Below are 18,725 nucleotides of genomic sequence, written 5' to 3' on the forward strand. Positions count from 1 at the left end.
ACCTTTGCCCACCTTTTAAGAAACAAACAAACAAACAAACAAACAAGAAATTTAAGAAAGGATTAACTTTTAAATTGAAAACTATTTTATAAAGGCTGTTAATATAAAATGCTGAAATAACAATTGGAATTCTCTACCAAAAAAGCTTGAAAACATTTCTAGGCTATAAACATTAAATTAACATCACTTAGAATATTCTATGTCTTAGATGATAATAGTAAAAATCTATTTCATTTATTTTGGTTTAGCAACATAATGGGTCCATATGCTATTTAGAAGCTTAAACTATTAAGTGATTTATTCCTTGGGGAATTTAGGTTTACTATGATGGCAATGATTATAGTCTCTTTTAACTATATGCTTTTTTTTCATCTTATTATTCCTTCCCGAAAAGCTTAAGGCTTGACTTGAGTCTTTATAAGCCTTTGTTTTCTGCTTTTGCATTCACAATATCAAAACATTAAGGTATTTATTTTTATTTTCAGTGACAAGAATGGGAACATTTTTCAGTCTAGTTTCCCTGTCATTTATAGTAACTCAGAAATCATGGAATAGATCAAATTCATATTGATTGTTCCATGTAGCTTCTGGGTTTTCAGCAGAAACCATAAACAAAACTGGTGCAGTTAAAATGCCCAGATGATATGACTTTGGTTTTAATAATCCAGTTAAAGTTTCAGTTTTTATCCAAATGTCTGAAAAGCCTGGATCCATCCCTCCAATTGGTTCTGAAAGGATGAATGGGTTTGCAGCTGAATTAAAACAAACAAATCTATATCTTCAGCTGGGAGATTGATACATGAATTATGCATCTGTAGCCTTTGTCTGACTTCAGAGGGTAGATGGGCTGGCAGAAGTGGCCTGGATAAGGATGGTGTATGAAACCAGATGTTGTAGCCAGGAGTTGCTATGCAAAAGATTATCTGTCTCATTGGCACGGTTCTTTTGGAGACTGGGCAAGCAGCATATAGACCAATAGCATGGCTTGAACTTGGTTTTTAAATACTGTTAGGAATTGGTTTTTTGAGGCAAGGCAAGTTTCCATCTTTGGAGATTTCTGCTGCTAGATCACAGATGAAGGGTCTCCATTTGTGTGCTTGGAGACTGTCAATCATGATTTGGGACAGTTCTCAGTAAAAGAATTAGGTATTAGGGGAGAGTGGCACCTCATTAAAGGGATCTCTTTTGATTGAGTTGTGCAACATTTAGCCCAGTCCTCCTCAGTGGTATTCCTAAAGATGCTGAGCTCATTATTCATGTTGAGCATATCATTTTTGCACATTCATAAAAAGAATGTCTATTTACTGTGGACACAACCTGCCACTGGAAAGAATAAATACTTCACTAATGCTTGATATGGTTGGCTGTTGGCTTTGTGAATAGTGATAATCAATCTGGCTAGTTTTTTGTTGCTTTTTTTTTTTAATTGTTAGTGCACTAAACCATCACAGATTGACCCAGTTGGAGCTCTGAACTTAAGTGGGTACTAAAGCAAAAAATGTAGCGTTCTGTGGGTGGTTTGAAATGCCAGGTTTATTTCTGTGGAATCAGTAGTGTAATATCTTTTATGGAACCCTGCTGAGATATAAAGTCATAGTATTCCAGAAAACGTGGAAGTCACATGTTGAGGCCGTGCACACCCTGGCTCAGCCTTGGTGCTTCATTTCAGGTATATAAATCAGACATCCCAGTGTAATTCAGAAATGACAGCTTCTAGGACAAAAGATTCTCTGAGATATAGAGAAGGCTGGGCTCTCTAGTTTTCCTAGTTCAGCCTAGAAGGCTGTGTACCCTCCCTGTGTTTGAGTACATAAAGGTTTATATCTTGTTTCTGGGTCTAGCAATTGATAAACTGATAGAAATAATCACTTGACAATATAGTATTAAACAAATAAAGTATTAAATCTGTCCAGCCATACTCATTATTTTCAAACTTTGATATCTGTAATAATAGTAATAACATTTTACATTTACACATTAACTTATAGTTCATAAAGTAATTTTATCCAAAGTCTGGCTGACTTGAAGTTTTTCAGTACTTTTACATCACTGATGTATCAGAAGACACAGTGACCTTTAATTTCATGGGGAATGAATCTATCACTAATAAAATTTGTAAAACAAATTATGCATTGATTTAACAAATTCTTTTGCACGGGGGAAAATTGTCAAGAGAGAACATTGAAATCTATTCAGATTTTTGTATAATAGTAGTTGACAATTAAGAAATGATTACTTTGTTGAAATTTGTTTTATTTGAAATAAGAGGCATGTTAAGTAGCAGCAACACCCGAACTAGAAAGTAATTCTGATTTAAATTAATTGGAACTACAAAAAAGGTATTGCAATCTTCAAATTTTTCTGTAGCTATCCTTTTTCATGCTTTTATTCAATACTTTCATATTAATGTGGAATATAGACTTGGCAGAAAAATATGCTAAAGTAAGACTTCCTATTCGTAGGCAAAACTGACAATACTTTTTCCTTATTATCTTTAAATTGCAAATGTCTGAAGGTCCGTCATATTAGATGAGTCACTCTGTGATTTAAATGCATTACAACTCTTGAACATGATTGAAAAATGAGCATTCATGTAGGGGAAGTGGGGGCAGGGCTAACATGAAGCAGGATATGGCTAACAGAATTTAATTTGTGCATTCTTTTCAAATAATTATTGATTACAGAAATAAGTAGTGGCTTATGCTTCTCTTTCAGAACTTTGCAGAAAACACCATGAATGAACTCCTTGGCTGGTATGGCTATGATAAAGTTGAGTTAAAAGATGGTGAAGATATTGAATTCAGGAGCTACCCTCCTGATGGGGAGAGCCGGCAGCACATTTCTGTTCTCAAAGGTAATGAATGATGTTTAATGTCCCTTTGTTCATGGAAAGAAGAATTAACGGTCTCTACCTGCCAGAATTGAGATACTGTGGGACTCATTTCGTTGATTATGCCCATGATTAGTTTAAATCCCAGCTTCTTAAAATGCAGGTTGTAACACTATGGGGTCAAGTTACTAAATGTGGGTGTGTGTGGAAATTTTGACAAGAGTAAATTGTTTCTGAACATGGGGTGACTGAAACTTAATTGCAAATCAAATGTGTAAGGAATCTGGATTGTTCCTGGCAGTGCTTGCCTGTGCTGCATCATGCAATTTCACTGTAGCCTTGGTTCTGAACACACAAATGAGCCCTTTATACTGTATATGCTATCATGCCACACAACAAATGATGCATGAAACACCTCAGCTCAGATTCAAGTCTATCGTATGTTATGAAATGTAGTGTTTTTACTGTACATACAAAGTTTTCTGCTCTTATAGAAAAATAATGAATTACAGTGATATTTTTCTACTGTCAAATTAGTGTATTTTGGGATTCTACTGAGTTAGGATGTTCGGTTTCTTAAATTGCTGTTTGAATTGCTGACTTGAATTGCATTACAAAAAAATCATTAAATGAATTTTGGATTGTGATTAGTACAAAATTTCCAATAATTTCTAAAATGGCCCTAAGCATACTTCTGCAATTTTATACTATCCATCTGTGCAAAGTGGCATTCACATCACTGATTATAAACCAAAATCTATATCAACACTGAAAAATGTTGAAAATGTTCTATATCTTGCTATATCTGATATTCAGCCAAGATTTAACTTTCTGTGTAAAATTACACAAGCACATCCATTTCATTAGTGTACAAATTTGCTTTTATTTTTAGTAACTGGCAAATTATATGTATATTAAATAATTGTTTTTAAACAATTTCTTTATGATTTGTTATCAGTAAATGTTTGAATCCAATACATATTTTATATACCTATACACCTAGCATTCTATAAAAACTTCTTGGGTGAAAAAGTTGCAAGTGGAAAAAGTTCAAGAAGCTTTGGTTTAAATGTATTTTCAGTTGTGCTTTTCCATAAGCAGAATTCCACAGAATATCAGAGCTCAACACAAAACAAAAATAGACATGGCTTCATCTCATTGCAGTGGTGGAGAATCAGGCAAGGGCTTAGGACCTTCGGTGCTGTGGTCCTGCCCATGAGTTCACAGAAACAATGTTTGCTGACTTTAAATTTCTTTATTCCTTTGATCATAGGTGTTGGGGACTGGGACTGTCTGTTTAGCACAATGTTAGGCGTGTACATTATGCTACCGGGAGAGATTCCCTGTTATTTTGGTAACCCTCCTTCCTTATTTTTGAACGGGAATTTTAAAAGGGAACCTTATTTTCATTTTGTGTTTCAAGTTTTCACCCTTCTCTGCCTCCACACTCTGAACAGAGGAGAACAATGGTAGACAATAAGAATTCTTACCAGAGTCTGACTAGAGAGTAGAAACAACAGAGGAATGGCATAGCAGAATTTATACTGATTCTACAAGTGGACAGCAGTACACAGAACCTAAGGGGGGAGGTGAAATGACTACGGAATTTGTAAACCTAAATTTGGAATGAAAGCCTGTTTATAAGAGAAAAATGTCAAACAACCCATTTAAGGAATTTTAGTAAAATGTGGGTACAACTAACTGTGTATCATCATTAGCTGTTGGATCAGTTTTGTGTTGCTTCAAAATCTATTAGTGTAGTACCTGTTCAAGTATTTTATTTTCAGTCTTTAAAAAAGAGCTTTTTCTTCTTATATGTCAAGCAATGAAATGTAAATGAGTTGTCCTGCAGGCTGTGGAATTGAATGTACATGACAAATTTTATGTTAAGCCTTCTATGAAATTGTACACATCACATTATGAAGATAGTATCATCAATTTCACTGTAAATGAAAAATGCAAGTCAAGAGCTTATATTCCATAAACTAATAGCTTCTTAATACTTGGTCTAGGTAACAATCTTTGCCTCTAGGGAACATGTAAAGAGAGGGTACCATGTTTTTCATGGTTGAGACTGTGTGTGTGTGTGTGTGTGTGTGTGTGTTTGTTTAATTAAAAAATTTTTGAGAATTTTCTATGAGTTCTGTATTTACATGAGTATTATCAATACCCGGAGAAATACTAGTTTTCTTCTAAATCATCTACTTCTTTCTTATTGATTCATTTGATTATATCATGACTTAAATTTGTAAGACAGTTGGACATAGTTACCATGCTGGGGTGCGTGTTTTAGGCTCTCCTCCTGTAACCAGAGAGTGATGCCTGATATATATCACTTTGTACATGGAAAAGGTTAATTGCTTCTCAATTTTCTATGAGATTTTACAGTGCTAAAATTCATCATCATGATTCAACTGGGATATTAACTATCATAGTGGAGAAAATTATAAAGGAACCAATTGGAAATTGTTGTTAACAAGACTAAAAAGCTCCAGGATGGACTATGACGTTCTGGTGAATTGCTTAAAGGTTTGAAAGGAAAAATTTATTCTGTTACATGATCATTGTACTTGAAGAAATATGGAAAATCTTAAGTGTACTGAATAAGTTCTTTTGTCATATTGAATATGATTTTTTTTTCTCTTACAGAAAATTCTTTGCCAAAACCAAAATTATCTGAGGACAGTGTTATTTCACCATACAATATAAGCACAGGCTATTCAGGGCTTGCCACTGGAAATGGACTCAGTGACTCACCTGCAGGGTCAAAGGACCATGGCAATGTGCCCATTATTGTACCTTTAATTCCGCCACCTTTCATAAAGCCACCAGCAGGTAAGCACCATTGGGATTTCCAACCATAACAATTTGCAGACAGTTGTTTTCACTGTCTTATGACTAATTGTTAAAAACTCAAATTAACTTAAAGACTATTTGAGGAACATTGAAGATGAGAAATGTTAGTGCATACATTATTTCAAGTATTATTGCTATTAGGAAAATTCCCCTATCTATTTGTGCTTAGGCAGCAAACATTCATTCAATTGACTATAAATCTTTTCTACCAACAGCCCCAGGAAAAGTTACTTTCCTTCTCTGAAGTCACCTGCTTTGTTTTTAAGGATTAAGTAGTTTTTAAAAATACTTTATTTATTATTTTTATTTTATGTGTATGACTGTATTGCCTGCATGTTTGTAAGTGCACCTGTGTCGTGCAATGCCTGAGGAGGTCAGAAGAGGAGGTTGGAGTCCCCTGGATCTGGAGTTATGGATGGTTGTTAGTGGCTATGTGGGTGCTGGGAACTGAACCTGGGTCTTCTGCAAGAGCAATCAGTGCTCTTAACCGCTGAGACATCTCTCCAGTCCCAATGAAGTAGTTTTTTGAAATAAAATGTACACAAAAAAAGTAGCTATTTGAACTGGGTGGTGTACAGGGAGAACCAGGTCTCCTGGAGTTTCTGAAGAAAGGGGTAATTTTGTAAAAGAAGACATATGGCAGGCATGTTCTTCAACATGCCTTCTCTAAATTCATTCAAGAACAAGTTATGTTATATATCATCTCCACAGACTTCTTTTTCATTCCTGGAAACTGTCTTTGAGAGCTTAAAAAAGATGGAAAACTGAATTTCACTTGCATGAAAATATAATCAGTTCTTTTATATTTCCAGAAAATTAGATGGCAGTGCATTGTCTCAATGGCAGAGAGCTGAGCGTTTTGATATTTCAAGCTAGGTTGCAGATATGTTTCATAGAAAGAGAAGTAACACTGTATCTGGCCTGTTTAAAATGTTGGAATTATGCTAGAATGCTTAGTTCTTGTTACTGGTTATTTTTGTGCATACTGAATTGAACAGTGACAAATATTGAGTGATAATAGCAGTATTTATTGAAACATACTAGCACTAATGCTTGTGTTTATATTTGTGAGGATAAGTGTTTGATTATGTTTCCTTAAGCAGTGATGAAATTTGCAGGTTTAAGTTCCTCAGTGTATGGTACACATGGATTACCTGTTACCCTGTTTTCCATCATGGTTATGGCCATATTCCCCTGTTGCCCTGTTACATTTTAACAATAAAACTGTTCTATCATATGAAGGTTTTTAATGTCATTAAAATTCATTTGTCATTAAAATCACTTTTAGTACTAATTACTAACATAATTGATGTATCATATAAAGTTTGCCTTATTAGTGACCCTATTTTCCTTTGGTTGGTTGTTTTATGATACAGAGGGACCCAAATTTATCTCCCAAGAATTAAAAACACATTTTGCATAGGCCAATTGGTAAAAAAAAAAATGTAACTAATTTTGTAAATATGGTGGTGCTCCCAGTTGAATCTGAGGTTTAGGTGAGGACTGGTAAGGATGGGGGTGTTAGTAAGTTGTTGGTATGACCAAGTAACAAGAACACTGACTTCAGATTCAGAATATCTTAGAAAATCTGAGTTTAACTCTTGGCTTTGTCACTTACCAGCTCCATGAACGTGGGTAAGTTCCAGCTCTGCTTCTTTAGGTTTTCCCATCTGTAGAATGGGGCTCACGGTTTTACCTCATGGGGATGCTGCAGAGATGAGAAAATGAATGCTTAGCACCTGGCATAGTATCTATCACAGGAAAGTCAGGTAGCAAACACCAAATCTCTTTTTCAGTTTTTCAGTCCTAATTCTGCATAATTTGTGCATAAAAAGGTGTGCATCCAAATGCAAATTCGTCTCTAAGATTTATTTGAGCAAAGCAAACAGCTTTAGAAATTAGCATAGCTGAGGCTAACAGGAAAAAACCGGCCCTGGAGTTTCCTGCTGAGCCAGCCACGTGGAATTCAAGCACACAGCTCCTATTTAACTCTAATTCCATCCGATCGGGAAATAAATATGCAAAGGATAGAGGCCAAAAATTGAGCCTTGGAAGTCTTCACTGAAGGAACTCTGAGGAATTAGAAGCCAGGGTAACCAAACACCAGTGGTTTTATGCTGTCTTCTGTGAATCTCCATGGCACTCGTCTATGGAAAACAAAATATAGAGAACAGCTTTAATTTTCTGTATCTACTCTAAACCTTGACCCCATCTACCTCAAGGTTATAACAAGATACAGGAAAGCTCTTTGTTTTCTAGGAGTTTATTCTATTAGGTTCTCAGCAGAAACTTACCAGAGAGATGAATTTTGATTTAGTAAACTAGATCAAGAGTTAGTAAACCTTTCCTGGGAGGGGCCAGATAGTATTCTAGGCTTTGTGGGCCTTACTTTCTCTATCACAGCTGCAGAACTCTGTAGGAAGGCATCCTTGGATAATGTACAAACCTATGACTGTGGCTGTATTAAAAAAAAAAAAAAAAAAGATGGTGGGCAGGGCTTTGCCCAAGGACCACAATTTCCTGAAGCTTGTGCTTGGTAGATCAGCCAATTCTTAAGATAGCGGGAAGGCAAAAAGGGCTTCAGAGTCAGACTGTGGCCAAGGCAAGGTGTCCTGTGTGATATCATAAGCAGTGGCCCTCAGCAAGGGCAGGAAAACAGTGATTTTTCAGTTAAATATTGACTCTGATAGCTCAGTACATACTTGTTGAATAAATGGTATCGAAATAGTAAAAAAAACTTGTGTGTGTGTGTGTGTGTGTGTGTGTGTGTGTGTGTGTGTGTGTGTGTAGGCATGACATGTGTGGAGGTCAGAGGACAACTTTTGGGAGTCAGTTCCTTCTTGTTGTCAGGCCTGCATACAAGCACCTCTATAGATGAGCTATCTCACCAGGCCACATGTTCAAATCTAATTGCACATGTTACACAAGTAGTTCACTGAAAAAAAATTATTGTTGTTGTGATTGTTATTTTGGAACAGGGTCTCACTATGTACACCAGGCTGACCTTGAATGAAGATTGGCCTGCCTCTGCCTTGACAGTGCTGGCCCTGAGCTGTGTGCCACTATGCCTGTCCTAAACTACTAATTAGTAGTAGTAAACTAGTAACTACTAATTAGAGTAGTTTAGAGAAATTTCTCTGCTTTCTTGTTCATTTAAAAAAATGCTAGTATTTTGTTGCTCATTGAAAAAAAGATAAAGGTATTTTGTCTAGATTAGTCGCAAACTGTCTGACCTTGATCACAGCTTCCTTGAGAGTAGAGTGAAGATTCTGTTGATGTGTTATCTGTGGATGTCAAGTCCTCACATTATCCAAAAGCTTCTATTCCATTAATCATGTCAAGGCCTCCTTTGTCAAAACTTTACTGGAGTTGTTATTCAAAGTAATCAAGTTGAGATACATTCCCTGATTAGCTGGTTTTCTAGCTTTATGTAGATTAATGTACATTCTTCTTTAGCTGCTGCTATTTATTTTTTAATTATTAATTTATTTTTTTGAAGCAGGTTCTTACTTTGTAGCCCAAGCAAGCTTTGAACCCAGGGTGATCTTGTCTCCACCTCTGAGTGCTGAGATTATAGGCATGAGCCATCATACCTTATGGTTAATGTGCATTTTTGTTTATCTGTATGTGTATGTGTGGTGTATACATGTATGTGCAGTATGTACACATGTGCTTGTGTATGTGGAGGCCAGAAATCAATGTTGGGTGTCTTCCTCAATTGCTCTTCACCTTATTTTTTTGAGACAGAGTCTCTCACTAAATCTGGTGTTCACTGACTAGCTAGACTGGCTGGCAAGCTCTGGGGATCCACCTGCTCTTCCCACCCTACTCCCCAGCTCTGGGGTTACAGGTGCACACCAAGATGTCCAGCTTTTGTATGGCTGCTGAAGATTCAAACTCAGGTCTTCATGCTTGCATAGCAAGCACTTTATCTACTGAGCCATCTCTGTAGGCCCTTTTTAAATTTTTTAAAAATAAATTTTAATGTGCATTGAAATTGTTTTTAACTTATGTTCTTGAGGGGAACTAATAAAGGGCACAATGGCCAGAAACTAATAGCCTCTTACTAATCAACTCTGTATAATTTCGAGTTGACTTTATCGTGTAAATGTCCACCTCCCAGGATAAAGATGGAAAGAATTGTATATATACTTTGAATGCCTAATTTAGCATTCAAATTATTCTTGTTTATTGCAAGCTGGCACTGTGAAAATGCTAATAATATTTTATATTTATACTGAATTCTTTTAGTTTATGAAATTAATTTTCCATCCTTAAAATTATTTATTTTATTTATTTATTTATTTATTTATATTATTAGTATATGTGTGTGTGCATAATTTGTGGGGGAGATGGTGCACACATGCCATGGTGCACATGTGGAGGCCCAAGGACATCTTTGTGGAGTCAACTCTGTCTTTCCATCTGTGTGGGTTCTGGGAGTAGGACTTAGGTCTCCAGCCTTGTGTGGCAAGCATTTACATGCTGAGCCATCTCTCTGGCCCTCGTTCACATTCTTTTTATTTAATTCAATTTTTACAGTAGCTCTGGGAAATAGCGTGCTAGGTATCATTAAAGATCTGAAGCCCAAGTAGGTTAAATAGCTTTTGCAGGGCTTGTACCGTCTAAGTGCCCAGGCAAAGATTACTGCTAAGGTCTTCTGACTCCCAGTCCAGTATTTTTCATATAAAGTTGCCTTTTCAGCATATTCCTATAAAATTTCTCTACGATATTAATACTTATCATACTGTTAATTCCAGATTCCCCAGGTAAAGGAGATTTAACTTTTTCCTGCTGAAGTCTATTCTAAAAATTGCTATTTTGGGGGGAGACTTTATTCTTCACTGTCCCTGAGAATCTGTAGGTCTGAGTTTGGTAGCCGTAAAATCCTAGCCTCCTTTTCAAGTGTTTCCATCTGAGGCAATTACTTCTCTTCTGGGTACCATAGGCTCCATCTGGTCAGGCACTGGTTCCTGAGAGTGTTTCATGTGTTGGGACAGACTCTTCACTGGATCCTGCTCATGGCTTGGCAGCCAGTGAGCCCAGTGGAATACTCATGACTGGGAACACAGTGATACCACATTTGCTTGGATTTCCACTCCTTCTGCACAGCTGCGTACAAGAAGTGTGGGTGTAGCTCACTTCTGGGCCTGGGGAAGTGCTCTTCTAGTCTTGCCTCCACCCCCTCCTTTTCTCTGGAGAAGGGAGCTCCCTGTGTTTCCATGATTACCATTGCATTGACCCTGCTTTGGCCTCACATGCCTGTGTCCATCTTCCAAAGCTAATCTGCCCTTCCCCCTCAGAGACAGATTCTGGCCCTCAGTGTAGCGTTTGTGACATCACAGGCGTTGCCATGGTAATAGACTTGTTATAAACACAGGATAATAGCCCTGCTTTTGCCTTTCTCTTTTCCCCCATGCAGTGAAGGGAATCACCATGATCCTTAAATAATAATCACGGACTTTTTCTGCAGATAGTAGGAGGTGAACAGAATAAGCGCGGCCATTTCAAAAACTGTTATGAGAATATTAGAAAATAATAAAAAGCACTGACCAACTCTTTTTAATGCCAACATTGCTTTATCCTTTTAATTTGAACAAATGTACAAACCTCCTTTGCTAATTTTTGAAATCATATCATGAACATAGTCAGAACTGGCAAAAAAAAAAAAGTGTTAGCAAGAGTTTTGAAGATTGCTCAGGTTAATTGCATTGTCACTTAGCTGCAGTTCCCATGCTAGAGACTTTAATATGGGCTCAACCCTTCCAGACTTCGTTAAGAGAGAATTATGACCAGAAAAGGCTCTGGCATGAAGGGTGAGAGCAGTGCTGTGGTGAGACTCTGCTAAAACATTTGTCCTGTTCGCCCAAGTTTGATGATTGAAGTAAAGCATTCAGAATAGGTTTTTGAACAAAAATCTTTTGTTAAGACCCTGTTGTGATCTTTATTGCTTTATAATGGAATAATAACAGGTGATCACTGACTGGGCATCAGTATTGGGCAATGGTTGGTGGGTTTGTGTCTCTCCTTGCCAACCTCTACTTAAAGGTAGAAGACTACGGTTCAGTTGGAACCAAAACTAGACATTTTTCTTCTAGTCTCAGGCTTGTTTCATGATAATATTTTACTCCTAAGAATTTTAAATAATCAGTGAAACTATGGGTTAATTACTTTTGTTCACAAGGAGAGATGAAATGAAACAGATTTTTGTAGTGGAAGCATTTCTGCTATAGAAACTCTGTATCTAGGAAAGCACAGTGTAGATAGGAGCCTTTTGGCAGGTTTTCCCAGAGGCTTACAACTTGCCCATTCCAAGTCCAGAATCCCTGTAAAGCCCTGAATACTTTAAAATGAAATGAAATGTGAAAAAGGAAGGGCTGTGCTTCTCTTGATGCATTTATGTGGCAGTTTTGAATAGAATGCCTTTACCTCAAATGATAAGCACCCTACTCTTATTCTCCACTATGTTCTCAAGGATGATGTAAAAGACAAGGGGCCATCCACACAGCACACACAGGCTTGTGTGGAGGAACTTGAGATCAGTCTCCTCAGATGAGCTTGATTTCCTGTGCACAGACACATCTTGCCTTTCTTTGAAAACAATGTTTCCTGTCCCCTAGGGTAGTTTGCATTTGGTGAACTTTCCCAATTTGTGTTCAGGCATAGTCATGGAAATATGATATATTTTTTTAGGCAAATCTTGAAATTCCTAAGAGGTTATAAGAACTAGGCTCCAAGGAACCATTAGATTAACTGTGAATATAGAAACACCCACATGATCTGCTAAGCTCTATGTATATAGCTAAGTAACCCACAGTTAATAAGCATGTTACTTTCTGGCTCTTACAGTTCTTACATGGACTTGTTATGTGCAGGGAAGTTGGAATCAGAATGTGGTTTGCATTAAGGCCATTATTTATTTTATCTGTTATTCAATATTCTTGGGGTTTGCATATGAGTGATGTATTCCAAATAGCCATTGAGAAAACAGGATTTAATAAAAATTGCTTTGGCATTTATTTATTTGTTCAACTCAAAATACGATTATTAAATAAAATTACCTAGAGTTAATGGGATTTGGATGACTTACTATTTATGTACTAGATATATTTTTCAAAAAAAGAAAAAAAGGTTTACTCAACTTTTGGTTTTCCCTAAGTAACTTAGGACAGGGGCAAGAGGAATTATGATGAATGGCAGGAATAGGAACAGTTAATAACATTATATCATCTTGTCATAGCTAATATTTTTGGACAGTTATTATGGGCCAGGCATTGGGCTAATAGATTATATCATATTCTTTTCCCCCAGTAGCTGTGTGAATATGCTGCTATTAGCCTTGTCTTGCAGGGGAGGAAACTGAGACACAAAGAGCGTAAGAAACTTGCCTGAGATCACGTAGGCAGTAAGCGGCAGAGCTGGTATTTGAACCTACATACTGTTTCTTATATTCACAACATTAGATTATCTAAAACACTATGTCAGTATTCCTGTCTGTATAGTTACTTGTCTTGTTGCTGTGACACAATATCAGACAAGAAGCAAACTTAATAGAGGAAGGGTTTACTTTTAGCTCATAGTTGGAGAGTGCAATCCATCATGGCAGGGAAGTTGTGGCAGTAGGAGCTAGAGGCAGCTGGTCACGTTTTGTCCACAGTCAGGAGGCAGAGAATGATAAATATTCATGCTCAGCTAGCTTTCTTCTTTTATGCAGTCTGGGACCTCAGCCCATGGAATGGTGCTACCCACATTCAGGGTATATTTTTCCACTGCAGTTAACCTAATCTGGATAACTCTTCACAGACATGCCCAGAGGCTTGTCTCCTAGATGATTCTAGATCTTGTCAAGTTGATGATCATTGGTAACTATCACATAGTATATTAAGTATTTCCTGAATGTTACCTATTCAGTAGTAGACAATATGAATATATATCACAATCTCTGGTTATGAAGAACTTAGAGTGTACTTGGCATATAATCAAGATATCCTTCCAAAGTCGAGTTATAGTACATGCCTGTAATTCCAGCACCTGGGAGGTGGAGGCAGGAAGATCAGGAGTTCAAACCCAGTTTCAGCTGCATAGTAAGTTAAAGGCCAGCCTGGGTACATGAGACTCTGTCTTAAAAAAAACAAAAAATCCAAACCAAATCAAACCAAACAAGCCACAACAACCATTCATTCCAGTTTGACTTTAGAATGTATGGCCTAATTTTATCTGGAGTTGTAGTGTACATGGTAGGAGTGCAAGTGTCTAAAAACGGAGTAGCAGAACGCCTCTAGGCAAATCAACTTATATTTGTACAATTGTGTTGAATGGTACTGAAACATCATATAGGCTAGAAGATAGCCTAAATAAAAAGACCTAACATGAAGCCTAAAATTCTTAGTTACTATGATATGGGTCCTGCTTTATCTTCCTTTTCCTTTTTGAGTCAGAGAGAGTCTCACTCTTTAACCCAACCTGACCTGAAATTGACTGTGTAACTCTAACTGACCTTGAACTCAGGGGAATCCTTCTGCTTCAGTCTCACAAGTGCTACAATTACAGGTGTAAGCTCAGCTCTTTCAATCGAGGGTTATGGGAAAAAAAAGAATAAGGCAGATTTTAGTTGATTCTTAATTCTAGAAGGAACATATAATCTGCAGGGTAACATGATGTGGTGGACAGACTGTCAGTAGCAAGGAGACCTGAGTTGTTGAGGTCAGACCTGCCATTTATTGCTTGCATAGTCTTAGATAGGTCACTTAGTCTCTCTGATCACGTTTCCTTGTCTACAGAGTTATGTGGTTAGTTTTAGTGATCTATAATTCCCTACATTTATAAAGTCTTACAACCTGAGTTTGATCCCTGAAACCCATGTAAAGTAGAAGGAGCAAACTGACTCCAAAAAGTTGTCCTCTGACCTCCACACTCTTGCTGTGGCATATGCATGGGCGCGTGCGCGCGCGCGCACACACACACACACACAACATATACACACTAAATTTTAAGAACTTTATAAAATCCTAATTTTGTAACTTGTATAGTTAATTGCTCACCTAATTTTATTCTCAAGGGAATATATTTAAGTATGCCATAACATGTACTTATTGATTGAGCAAGTTTAAAAATTTTTACTTACTATTTTTTTATGTGTATTAGTGTATTGCTTGCATGTATGTAAGTGCTTCTGTGTCATACAATATCCACAAAGTTCAGAAGAGGGCATTGGAACCCCTGGAACTGGAGTTATGGACAATTGTTAGCTGCCACATGGGTGCTGGGAACTGAACCCAGGTTCTCTGTGAGAGCAGCCAGTGCTTTTAACCGCTGAGCCATCTCTCCAGCCCCATGATTAAGCAAGTTTAAAACAAACTCACATGTATGTAGTTACAGCAGCTAAAAGTCTATGGAAGATTTATGCCACTTGGAGCAATTGTTTTTATGTTTTTTAATTTAATTTTCGGTGTGCATATGTGTGTTTATGTTATGCATGCATGAGCGTCCATGCATGTGTGTGTGCATGTGTGTGTGTGTGTGTGTGTGTGTGTGCGTGTGTGTGGTGTGTGTGTATACCATGATGTGTGTGTAAAGGTCAGAGGGTAATTTGTGAGAGTTGTTTCTCTCCATCATGTGGGGCCTAGGGATTGAACTCAGGTCATCAAGCTTGGCAGTAGGTGCCTTTATCAGCTCTGAGCCATTTCCCTGCCCCTTGAAAAAAATTTTTATTGTGTTTATTCATTGTACATGTAACTGTTACATTTATACATTTTCTTTTTTTAAATTTATTTATTTCTGTTTTATACGTATGAGTGTATTGCCTGTATGTATGTAAGTGCACCCATGTCATGCAGTGCCCGAAGAGGTCAGAAGAGGGTGTAGGAGCCCCTGGAACTGGAGTTATAGACAGTTGTTAGCTGCCATGTGGGTGCTGGCACTCGAACCCAGGCCCTCTGCAAGAGCAGCCAGCACTCTTAACCGCTGAGCCACCTCTCCAGCCCCCACAGTTATACATTTTCATATACAAATACATTGTGTGTTGAGCACATTCCCTGTCATACCCCCTCATTTCACTTTCTCACCCTTCCCTCCTCCTATTTGTACCTTTCATTTCCCTAGATGCTTCTACTTTCATGTCATATGCATTTTTGTTTTATGTATCACTATGAAATCTAGGCACCAGGACTGGAAAGATGGCTCAGCAGTTCAGAGCACATAGTGCTCTTACAGAGGACCCAAGTTCATTTCCTAGTACCAACACTGGACAACTCATAATTGCCTGTAATCCAGCTCCAAGGGCCCCAGTGTCCTCTTCTCATCTCGGAGGGCACTGAACTCATATGCACATACCCACACTTAGACATACACGTATACATAATTAAAAATAAAAATAAAATTTAAAATCTAAGAACCACAAATGAGAGAAACTGCATTTGTCTTTTGGAAACTGACCTAATTTGTGCAATACGATTATCTTTGGTTTCATACATTTTTCTCCAAACAACCTAACTACAATTTTCTTTATAACTAAAAAAGTTTTGCTGTGTTTATATGCCATATTTTCTTTATCCATTCCTCTGTTTTTGGACACCTAGGTTAGTTCCATAACTTAGCTATTGTAAACAGTGCTGTGTTGATTTAGAATCCTTTGGCTAAATACCCAAGAGAGGGGTGCCTGTGTCATATGGCAGATCTATTTTTAGTTCTTTGAGAAAACTACATAATGATTTTCACAGTACTGTACTAATTTCCACTCCTACCAGCAGTGTATAAGGGTTCCATTTTGTCTACATCCTAACTAGCATTTGTAGCCCTTCCCTCCTCCTTTCTCTTCTTCCCTCCTTCTTTCTCTCCCTCTCCTCCTCCCTCTCTCTGACAGGGTCTCTTGTATTCTAGGCTGGCCTCAAACTTTCTGTGTAATGAAGGATGACCTCAGACTTCTGATCCTCCTGCCCCCAGTTCCTGAGAACTGAGACCATGAACCATCACACCCAGTTTTATGTAGTACTAGGGACTGAGCCCAAGGCTTTGTGCATGCTAGCAAGTACTCTGCGAACTAATCTACTTCCCCAGTCCCAAATTTCCTTCCTTCCTTCTTTCCTTCCTTCCTTCCTTTTTTTTTTTTTTTTGGTGTTTTTGAGGTAGGGTCTCCCTGTACTGGGGGCTGGCCTGGAACTTACTTTGCAGACCAGTCTGGCCTTGAACTCACAGAGATCCACCTGACTCTGCCTGTGCTGGGATTACAGGCGTGCATCACCACGCCTGGCTTTGTTTTCTTTTATTATCAAGAATTTTTTCCTTTAATTTTTGCAAATAGTTTACAGTATATTTTGATTATATTTAGATACTTTCCCCATCTGCATCTCCCTTACTACTCCCCACTTAATTTCATTATCTGTCTGTCTGTCTGTCTATCTGAGGCACATAGAGTCAAGTTTGTGTCCCAAAATGTTCTTCATTGTGGATCTATCCACTGGATGCTAGTTAGCCTACCAAGAATCACACCCTTAAACGAGACTGACTCTCCCCTTCTCAGCAGCCATTGGTTTCCAATAGTTCCTCAGGCAGGGTTGGGGTTTCTCACCCACTTCCCCATGTCTGTGCTGGGACTTTGTCTGGTTTGAGCTTACGTAGTGCTTGTGCATGTTGTCACCATTGCTGTGAGTTCATGAGTAACTTCTCAGTTGTCTACAACACTGTATTTCCTTGTGGTCATCCACCTCCCCTGGCTCTTGTAATCTTTCTGCCACCTCTTCTGCAATGATGTTGGGAAGCAGAAGTTTGATATAGGTATCCAATTCAGGGATAAGTATTATGTAGCCTCTAATTCTCTGCACATTGTACAATTTGGTTGTATGTTTCTACTTTAATCATCATCTGTTGTGTAAGAAAGCTTCTCTCACGAGTTGAGAGGCATATGAATCTATGGCTATAACAGTAAGTCATTAGGAGCCACTTTATTACTAAATCTATTTAGCAGAATAATAGTATTAGACTACCCCCTCTGGCCTGTGGCCTGTCTAGCCACATGTTCCTAGGCCTAATATCAATGTCAGCGATGGACTCTGTCTTATGAACCAGAACTTAAATTCAATTAGAAAGTGATTGGTTACTCACATAATATTCATGCCACAGGCCAGTTGTTGAAGCACACAGGATTCACAGCTGGGTAAGGTTAATGATTTTTTTTTCTTCTGTTAGTATGCATAACACCTTCTAGCACTCTGAAAGCTAGCCAGTAGAGATGAAGCTTTGATGTCAGTACCAGCTTGATTTCTCCTTAATTTTTTTTCTATGGCTCATGTATGTAGTGTCTTCAGCAATAGGGTCTTACTGTCAAGTTTTGGTGGGTAACCAAGAGTGATTGTCATTCTGACTGGGGTGAAATAGAATATAATTTTCATTTGTGTTTCTCTGATAGTTAATGAGGTTGATCAATTTTTCATATGTTTATAGGCTATTTGCATTTCATCTTTTGAGAACTGTGTTCATTTTATTAGCCTATTTATTGATTGGATTGAGTTCTTGTATATTTATTTATATATTCTATATATTAATAACCTGTCAAATGTATATGTAGCAACTATTTTCTCCCATTCTATAGACCATCTCCACTCCATCAACTGTACTTGGAACAACTTTATGAACACTGTTTTTTTTTTTCAATTTTTACAAAAACTTTATTGAGAATTTCATACATGTATATAAGGTGTTTTGATCAAATCCATGCCCACTCTCTCCCCTCCAACATACCTCCCTCTGAAGAGATAACCCTAAAATCTTTTAAGGATTAGACACAAGCTCCCAAAGACTTTTGACGTTTTTGGCCTTTGGAACAGAGTATGTTGCTAACAGGCCCAAGGCCTTACATTGTGACTTTTAGCCAAGAAACTGGCTACATTTCTTTGGGGTCTTTTTACCCAAACTGCCTAGCCAATTCCTACCTCCTATTCTTATCACACCATCCTCTGAAGGGGTTACCCAAATTGCCAATAGGGAATAGGGATGCAGACCGCTCTGGCTTCTTCCATGCTGAACAGGGACACAGGGTGAGGCA

General features: G+C 37.7%; 1 protein-coding gene across 1 annotated transcript in view; it reads left to right on the forward strand.

Moving 5' to 3' along the window:
- Positions 1 to 18,725, forward strand: part of Sobp (sine oculis binding protein homolog) — a 170,880-nt gene that overhangs the window by 11,643 nt on the left and 140,512 nt on the right. Inside the window, exons 2-3 of the mRNA XM_029554635.1 lie at positions 2,716 to 2,854; positions 5,480 to 5,665. Of these exons, the coding sequence (XP_029410495.1) occupies positions 2,716 to 2,854; positions 5,480 to 5,665 (325 nt within the window). The remainder of the gene's footprint in view (positions 1 to 2,715; positions 2,855 to 5,479; positions 5,666 to 18,725) is intronic.

Source organism: Nannospalax galili, unplaced genomic scaffold (assembly GCF_000622305.1).
Source record: "Nannospalax galili isolate Female #2095 unplaced genomic scaffold, S.galili_v1.0 scaffold324, whole genome shotgun sequence".
Lineage (NCBI taxonomy): Eukaryota > Metazoa > Chordata > Mammalia > Rodentia > Spalacidae > Nannospalax > Nannospalax galili.